General features: G+C 47.5%; 1 protein-coding gene across 5 annotated transcripts in view; it reads left to right on the top strand.

Moving 5' to 3' along the window:
• The window catches only part of ITGB7 (integrin subunit beta 7), a 62,581-nt gene that overhangs the window by 45,707 nt on the left and 7,855 nt on the right, over window positions 1–9,019 (top strand). For 4 of the 5 annotated variants that reach the window (XM_084836677.1, XM_084836678.1, XM_084836680.1 and 1 more), the window contains 3 exons: window positions 1,189–1,406; window positions 2,379–2,595; window positions 4,196–6,801. In XM_084836677.1, the coding sequence (XP_084692803.1) occupies window positions 1,189–1,406; window positions 2,379–2,595; window positions 4,196–4,718 (958 nt within the window). In that variant the 3' untranslated portion in view covers window positions 4,719–6,801. Of the gene's footprint in view, window positions 1–1,188; window positions 1,407–2,378; window positions 2,596–4,195; window positions 6,959–9,019 lie in introns of those variants that run through there. The other variant, XM_084836679.1, reaches the window with a different exon arrangement.

A 9,019-nucleotide genomic window follows, 5' to 3' on the forward strand; every position in this document is an offset into this window, starting at 1 on the left:
AAAATTACAACAAAAATTGGATTTGAAATAACAGTGCCCACTGGAAGAGAGACATCTTAGCTCCACACAGCAAGCTGAGCAGTGATATAGCCAGACCAATGTCCTTGGGCACAGGGGATTTTTCAGGGCATTCCTCTGCTGTTTGACCCTCTTCCTAGCAATTTGTATTTGGGGTTACCCTTCCTCTGAGTAAAGACATTCCATTTAGCTATCCTAGATAACAGCTGTTGACAGAGCTATCCTCCATAGATCTGCCTAATCTATGCGCAGGGGCGCTGTCTCTCTCTCTGTCACTCACCTCCCCCCCCCCCATGGGCTGCTCTCCCCTGCCCCAGTGCTGGCAAAAAAACCCAGTCCCTTTACCACTCCAGAATGGTAAACAGGTCAAATTTAGCTTGCTCTGTAGTGGTAAATTAATGATTTTTTGCCACCATGAATTTCTGTGGCGTGTTGGGGGCCATCAGGGGGTTGGTGGGGCCTGCATGCGGCCCATGGGCACTGTTGCCCACCCCTGGTCTAATCATTTAAAAAAGCCATCTAAGCTCTTAGCCATTGACAGTGAATTCCTTGTTAGTTACATGTTGTGTGAGGAAATACTTCTCCCTGCCCCTCTGTACTGAATCTACTGCCAATCCGTTTTACAATGACTGACCCTGGGTTGAACTCAGGATCTGCCTTCCATGAAAGGAAAGGCCCTTCTGTGAGAAAAGCTCCTCTTGTCCCTCTGTATAGCATTTTCAGGGGTCTGGAAAGTCCACTTCTGCCAGCACAATTGATCCATCTTAAATTTGGATCCAATCCCCTAAAATCTAGTATTATATGAGAGGGCAAATAATTACTCTATCCAATCTCCAGTTCTCACTGTTCAAAATTCTAGAAACCTCTATCTCTTTCTGCCCCCACCCCCAAATTAAAACAAATCTGATTTACAATACATTAGTCTTCCTTCATAAGAAGGAGCTCCAAATCCTTTTATAATTTTGGTTGTTCTTCCAGGTGACAGAAGTCAACTAAGCTTGTTGCGGGAAGAAGAGAAAGGTGTAGAGCCAGTGGGCCCGGGGGGAGATAATAGAGCAGGAGGCCTGACATGATCTATTCAGGAAGTGGGCAGTTAGCTATGATGAGACTCTGCAAACCCAGAGCAGCTCCAGTTTGACCACCCCCCACGCACCCTCTTTGCCATTATAGCTGTCAGGAGGGCTACATCGGGCAGCTCTGTGAGTGCAAGCAAGAGGAGATGGTTGACCCAGAGGCCATGTGCCAAGATGTGAACGACACGGGCCCAGTCTGCAGTGGGAAGGGCCAATGTGTGTGTGGGAAATGCCAGTGCAATGGCCAGGCGAGCGGGCCCCTTTGCAGCTGCGACAACACCGATTGTGACCGGCGCAACGGGCAGCTCTGTGCAGGTAAAATCAAGTGTTGTCTTTCAGTGCTAAGATTGTCACCTTTCTTGAACCTTGTGAATTCTGGGAAAGGCCATCATTAGCTGCACCAGTGGGGGATAAATGAGTATGACACTGACAGTGCAGTCCTATACATGTCTACTCAGAAGTAAGCCCCGCTGAGTTCAGTGGGACTTACTTCCAGCTGTGTATAGAATGGCAGCCTGAGGGGCTTTTTACAACCATAGTATCATCATGAGTATCTCCATTACTTTAATGGAAAGCTGGTTATTAATGCCCAATACTGTAGGTGCACCGCAATGGGGGGTATGGAGTACAGGATTCATCTTCCTCAAACTGCTAGCTTTCATTTAAAGAGAGCAAGTTTCTAGCTCATATGGATATGAAGTAGGAATGTCCATCCTTTAAAAATCTGTCCATTTTGCTGCCCAACAGATCCTTGCTGCCCACCCGGGTTGGCTTGCATTTGCAAGCCAAGCTGTGGGCTTTCCTCAAAATCCGGGAACTGTTCGTGTTTTTTCCCCTTGTCAATCGAAAGTTGCACAAATTGCACCTGCAAATTGCACAAATTGAAGCTGGAATTTAATTTGCACAAATTACGCATGGGATTTGCACAAATTACTCAAATTGTGCCTGCAATATGTGCAACTTTCTATTGCTAAGAGAAACAACAACTGGAAAATCTGTGAGCTGGCCCGACTCGATGCAGATCGAGTCGGGCCAGCTCACAGGGAAGTGAGCTGAAGACTGGGGGCGGGCGGGGGGAGCTACTGAAAGCTCGGAGAACTCCACTCCATGGACAGATTCCTCTGACATCCCTATTATGAAGAGATGATTGAAAGCGTGCAGGCAATGCCTGCTAAAATCTCAGAAGGCAGAGAGGAGTGGCTGAATAAGATCTACATATATTTATGGGTGGAACTGGTTCTGCGAAGGAAACCCATGGTGCCAACTACCATCTCTCCCTGCTGATAGGCAATGGGCAATGCAGATGTGGCAACTGCGAATGCTATCCGAACTACACGGGCAGTGCATGTGAGTGCAGCCTGGATACCAGTGGGTGCGCACGGGAGGGCACCGAATGCAGTGGTCACGGACACTGTGTCTGCAATGGATGCCAATGTGACGCTGGTTGGTTTGGCAGTCACTGCAACCACTGTCTTGACTGCCAGACACCCTGCGAGGAGCACAGGTGAGACTGTGGCATGATCTCAGGAGTGCAGGTAGAGATGGACAAATGAGGGGAGCGGGGAGGAGGCTCAGCAGGCAAAGGCTTGATCTACTTTGTAATGGGTGTTGGGATGCATTTTTGTAATTATATGCAAATACTGCAGCCTTGATTGTGTATTTTCATAGTATTGAGGCTGCAGTATACAACTGCAATGAAAGAGCTGGCAACCCTGAGGTGTCCACTACCCATCACAATACAGGTGTGCAGAAGGAAGGAAGAAGGGCTTGGACCCAGAATCATCGTTCTGCCAGCAGAAGGATACCCCTGGCAGAACGGGACTCCCATGTTCTCTCTTCCCCCTGCAACACCCTCCCTCCGACGTGCCCTCCAAATCTGCTCCAGAGGTTGGGGAACCCTCTGGAGATTTGGAGGGCACATGGTGGGTTGCAGAGAGGAGAGGAAGACTGGATGCAGAAATCCTGTTCTGGCAGCAGTAGCCTTCTGATGGCAGAACGATTCTCTATCCAACCCCAGGGCATCAAATGACTCCAGTGTGAGCACGGACCACTCTTTCAATTATTCTGCTAACTCTGGGTTGGATCCAGATTTGGGCATTTGCCACTGGGCTGGCAGGAGCAGAGTTCCCCACCCTGTCCTCCCCAAGCAGCCCCTCCAGCTGGTGGAGGCTGGTGGCTCTGATTTTGGTGGGGCTGGGAATCCGTCCCGAGTTTCAGTCAGAACCAGACAGAACTCTAAGGGAGCTGAACCTATTTGGGGGATAGGGTTCTGCACCTGGGAGCTGCTTTAGCTGCTTTAGAGTTCTGGCTGGCTCTGACTGAAGCCTGGAATGGATTCACAGCCCCACTGAAATCAGAGCCACTAGTCTCCACTGCCTCTAGCCATTTGAAAATGCTACACAGAGGGTCAGGGGCCCTTGCTGAGTGAGGTGAGCTGTGGTGTGGGCGGGAGGGGGGGTCCATAAAAATCTGGCAGAGGCACCTTCCGTGAGTGGAGCCCTTCCATTAACTGAAGGCAAACCCTGGATCCATCCCTGTGTTTAATATTTAAAAGAGGCCACTAGTGCCTAATAGGCACTACAGCAGAAGGACATTTTTCTAGCGAGCCATGCTGTGTTGGCGTGGTACAATGTGCAGTGCAGTACAGAGAGCCCAGTAGCAGTAGAAAGCCTACCAGTTAGCTGACTTCATTAAAGCAATGAATATGCTATCTGGGTTGGATTCAGACTTAGTCATACTTAAGAGTAGACCCACTGAAATAATAGTCATGACTAAATGAACTACCAATGAACTCTGTGAGTCTACTCTAAGCGTGAATAAATCTGGATCCAACCCTCCGAGATTTCATTTGCGAGTCCCCAAAATGGACGATTCCATCCACTGCACATTTCCGCCTCATTACAAACTCAGCTCCCAACCTGGGAGCACTCAGGCACGGTGATCAAGCTACATCGCTCTGACCTCGGTCATCCCTGCTGATGTGGCCAAATATTTCCTTCTGGGTGCTGGGACATGCGTGTGGAGAGGAGGAAGCTCTACGCAGGAGTGGAACCGGAGTGAGTAAAAGCATGGGGGGGGGAACTCGCTCCTCCGTACACTTGCAGGGACTGTGCTGAGTGCAAGAGCTTTGGGACCGGGCTGCTGAGTGGGAACTGCAGCACCGCCTGCAACCAGACGGTGACGGTGGTGCCAGCAGCCCCTGTGAGCGAGAGGTGGTGCCAGGCGAAGGCAGAAGACGGCAGCCTCCTCATCTACCTCATCGAGAAGGACGAGACAGGCAGAATCACCCTGACTGTGAGCAGCAAAGAGGGTGAGTGGAAGAGAGAGCCCAAAGAGCAGTGCTGGCTCCAGGTTCCAAAGAGACGCCCCATAGCCCCCTCCTCCTCCCCCCTATCATTGTCACCACTTGCTAGCTTGCCAAGCAAGAGCCAGGGAGCAAGGGGCAGTGGCACTGGCTGCTCCTCCTCCCCACCACCATCGTCCGGGCCAGAGCAAGAGGCAGGTGAGCTGGCAGGCTGCAGTGGTGAAGAGGAGCAGGTCCAGGGTGGTCTTGTCAGTGGGTCCTCAACAGGTGCCCAACCGTGCCTACCCCTGACAGGAAGAAAAGGTGGGTCAGAGAACTGTTGACTCCACATACCTGCTGCTGAGGAACAGCAGCGGGAGCTATTGCACTCATGTCCTGCTGGTGGGCTGCCCGAAAGCATCTGGTTGGCCACTGTGGGAAACAGGGTGCTGGACTAGATGGGCCTTTTGGTCGGGTCCAGCCAGACTGTTCTTAGGTTGTTGGCAGCACGTTAAACTAAAGCAAACAGGACACGTCTTGGTGTCACCTAAGCAACCAAGTCCTCCAGTCAAAATAACTTGTATCCCAAGATATGTATGACTGAATGTAACGTGCCGTGTATATTGATGGTACTATAGAAATAACAGCCACCACCAAACTCTGCCCTTCTGCCTATGTAGGGAACAGAGTTCCTTGCACCAGTAGAGGTGGAAGACATTTTCAAGTCTATCCCTTCCCTCGCCCTGTAATTCCTGTGAGGAAAGGTGCTACCGATCCACCCCTGTGCCAGTGCCAGCCCTTCTAATTTTAAAAGGCAGACACATCTCATGCTGGCAGCAACGGTCCTCAGAGTTTGCAGGATTCTTCTCTTTAAGAGGGACGGGCTTACAGTGCAATCGTAAGCACCCTTACTAGAGGGCAAGTCCCATTAAACTCAGTGGGATTTACTTCTGAGTACACACGCATAGGACTGCCCTGTTAAGACTTCTCCCGCACGTGCGAGTTATATAGGTTAGTCATTTGTTTTTAAATGGGGAGAATAGTCAAATGTGCACTCTCCCACACATGCTGTGAAGTGGTATGGTCCAGTAAGTCACGTCACAGAGGTAGACTGATCTACATACTCGGAAAAATCACACCAGAGAGCCCTGCCACAACTGTGCCACTTTAGAATGCGGAAGGGGAAGCGTGTATTTGCAAAGGAGTCGTGGTAAATTTTGAAGGGCAGGTGCTCATCATGACAAGTCTCCACACCCATGCCCTGAGGAGAGTCCAAAAGTTCAGGCAGCTGCATTGAGCCATATCAGTGAACCAGTTCTGGCAATTTCCATCTCCCCCAGGAGCAGGTCTTTTGTAAAGCCCATGGGTCTGGATTGCTCATTCAAGACCAGGCCAACGCCAAGACGCCAAATGCTCTGCATCACAGCAGGGAAAAATATATTGTTGCTGGGAAAATTCATTTCTCCCCAGCAACTGTGAAAATTGCAGCTAAGCTCAGAGGAAATAGGGAATTTTGACAGGGGTGGCAGATTAGATCAGGGTCCCTGCTAAACAAAAAGAGGAGGTGCTGCCTCTCTGGGAGCCCTGGCTCCGGTACACCGTTGCATATTTGAATTCCTCTGTCCGTCCCCCAACCCCTGACCACAGAGTTAGCCTGGCAGGAAGAAACGTTCAAGCCTAGGCTTCGGCCTGATGTATGCTGTGGTAAAGGACTGTGTCCTACTTAGAATCAGAAAATCAGAAGGGACCTCAAAGGGTCTAGTCCAGCCTTCTCCAGCCTGTTGCCCTCCAGATGTCTCAGACTACAACAGCCAGCATGACCAGGACTAGGTTGGGGATGGCTGTTCCAGTCCACCCTCTGCCCATACATGAAACCTGCTACTACAGCATCCCCGATAGGTGCCTATTCTTGCATGCTAAAGGGGAGCTGTTGTAGAAGACCTGCATCATGTGACATTTCCAACCCTAAAAACACACAGGGAGGAAGTTTGAATCTTGGTATAGTTATAAGGAAGAAGGTATCCTGAACCCTGCAAATAGGAAGGAGGTGGGCATGAATGCTGACTGGTAGAAGAAAGTGGGTTGGATCCAGGCTCTGGCTTCTATGAGAGGATGGGCTCCATTCCTCTGCCAAATTTTTGGGGGTCACCCCTCACAGTTCACCACATTTGACAGGGACTCCCAACTCTCAGAGTAGCATTTTCAGGGGGCTGACACAGGAAGGAGAGGGCAGGGAAATCCACTTCTCCCAGTGCAGTTGACCCAGTGTAAATCCTGATTCAACCCAGTGTGTGCAACTATAGCAGGAGTGGGGAAAGCTCAAGGAAATGATGATGGGAAGGGTAATAGCTTCACCAGATCCTGCAGGGCAAGGTGGTGACCACCTTGCAGATTTCCTCACCTCCTTTCTTCTACCCTGTCAGATGCTATTATGCAGACACACATGCTGGTGATGGTCTTGGTACTAGGCTTGGTGGCTGGGGGGCTTGCCCTCATTCTGGCATATCGCAGCGCTGTGGAGGTCCGTGACCGGAGAGAGTTCAAGCGCTTTGAAAAGGAGCGCAAAGGTGCCAAGTGGAACAAGGTCAGTGCTTTCAGTTTCCTTGACTGAAACGCCACAATTCACATCTTGCTCACTCAGCCAGCCCTGCAGGTGGTCATTCTGTAGGACAGGGTAGGGATGTCGGAGAAATTTGCAATGGAACCAAATGAATTCAGATTTTTATGATCCGACCCATGGATTCCGCAGCGGGAAGGCTTTTCCCATTGGGCAGATTCTGTTGACTTGCGCACCATTCTTCTAACTTTCCTGAATTTTGCACAAATTTCATGGCAGAAAAATAGCAAAATAAAAAACCTGCCAAAAATGTGCATTTTCCTCCAGGCTAAAGTGTGAAAATGCACATTTGCATATTTTGCAGGAATTTGCACAATTTCACATGTGCGCAAATGAGCATTTGTGCAAAAGCAGAAACTACAAAAAATCTGATTCCGCCGATGGGCAGATGACAGAACAAAAGGTGCCTGACAATCCGCAAAACACAGACAGATTTTACGCAATCCGTACATCCCTAAAATAGGATTCCACCTTCTCCTCATCTGCTTAGGAAATGATTCGGCTCTATCCAAATGAACAGCTGACTCCCAACTATACTCTTGTCTTAGAAGAGAACAATGAGACTAGAACAAGGTCACCCTCGCAGCATGTCCAAAGCCCAGAGCTCTACAACCTGGAGAGCTAAAAAACTTTCCATTTTTTATAATGCCAATTACATGCACCTCATTTGTCTGATTGTATACCTCCCCCTACCCCACGATGGCCATTTCCTTATCACTATTTCATACCTCAGACTAGGGATGGAGGAGAAATTCAGTCACTTCACATTTTCCATACGTACCACATTTCACACTTTCAAACCATTATGTGAACTGAAACTCAGTTACTCTTTGAAATATGCAATTCTCTGAATTTTGGTATGGAGCTTGCCAATTAAAAAAGATACAAAGATGCATATATTAGGGAAAATAATATTAAAATGCATTAATTATGCATTTAATAATTATTTAAAATTAATAACTTTAAAATAATAAAAATGCATTAGGAAAACTGCTTTCAGAAAGTGTGTATTAGACAATAATGCATACAAAAATACACGTCCTGGGAGAAATGTGCAAAAAAAGAATTTCCATGAAAACTTTAAAAAACAAATTCTCAAAGTTCAGAACTAACTGAAGACTGGAAAAATTCTCAAAGTTCGAAACGAACCAAACTTAAGATCGGAAAAAATGAGAAACCAAAACTGAAGGATTCATCCATCCCTACCCGAGACCCATCTTTAGCTCAAACATTCATTTGAGGACCCGCTTTCTTTTTAAAACCCCTATGTGCCTTCTGAGCAATTTGATTCAGATGAGAGTTAATTTGGAACTTATTAACGGTGGCAAGAAGTTTGGTAGCTCAATTGTAGAGAAGCACCTCCGTCTCCTCACTTACAGAATGGTTAACAAAGGGCTGGAAAATTGCAGAACTGACAAAACGAACAGTGTTTATAAGACTGGGGGAAGGCAAATAAAGAATTGGAAAATTTAATATTAGCTGGTCTCCTTTCTATGAAATTAAGGTACAATTTTGATATTGGTAAATATAAGATTTTCTTGTAATATTTTATATTTAAATTAGGACGGTCATATAGATTTATTTATGTTTCTAGTTTGTATTATTGTATAGAGCCAGTGTGGTGTAGTGGCTAGAGTGTTGGACTGGGAGCTGGGAGATCCGGGTTCTAGTCCACACTCGGCCATGGAAGCTCACTGGGTGACTAGGGGCCAGTCACAGACTCTCAGCCCAACCTACCTCACAGGGGTGTTTTGAGGATAAAATGGAGAGGAGGGTGAGGAGAATGTAAGCTGCCTTGGGTTCCTTGCAAGAGGAAAAAAGGCGGGATAGAAATGCAATAAATAAATAAATAAATAAGTGTGTGTGTGTGTGTGTGTGTATACACACACACACACACATATATACACATACACATATACATACATACATATATATTCATTCATTCATATTCTAAAAAATCTTACTGACTGTATACAATTTAGTTCATATCATGTTTAGTATTAGATATATGTGTAATTTATATAAATA

This window comes from Heloderma suspectum, chromosome 2 (genome assembly GCF_057233095.1).
Source record: "Heloderma suspectum isolate Gila_16-S chromosome 2, 16-S_ref, whole genome shotgun sequence".
Taxonomy (NCBI): Eukaryota; Metazoa; Chordata; class Lepidosauria; order Squamata; family Helodermatidae; genus Heloderma; species Heloderma suspectum.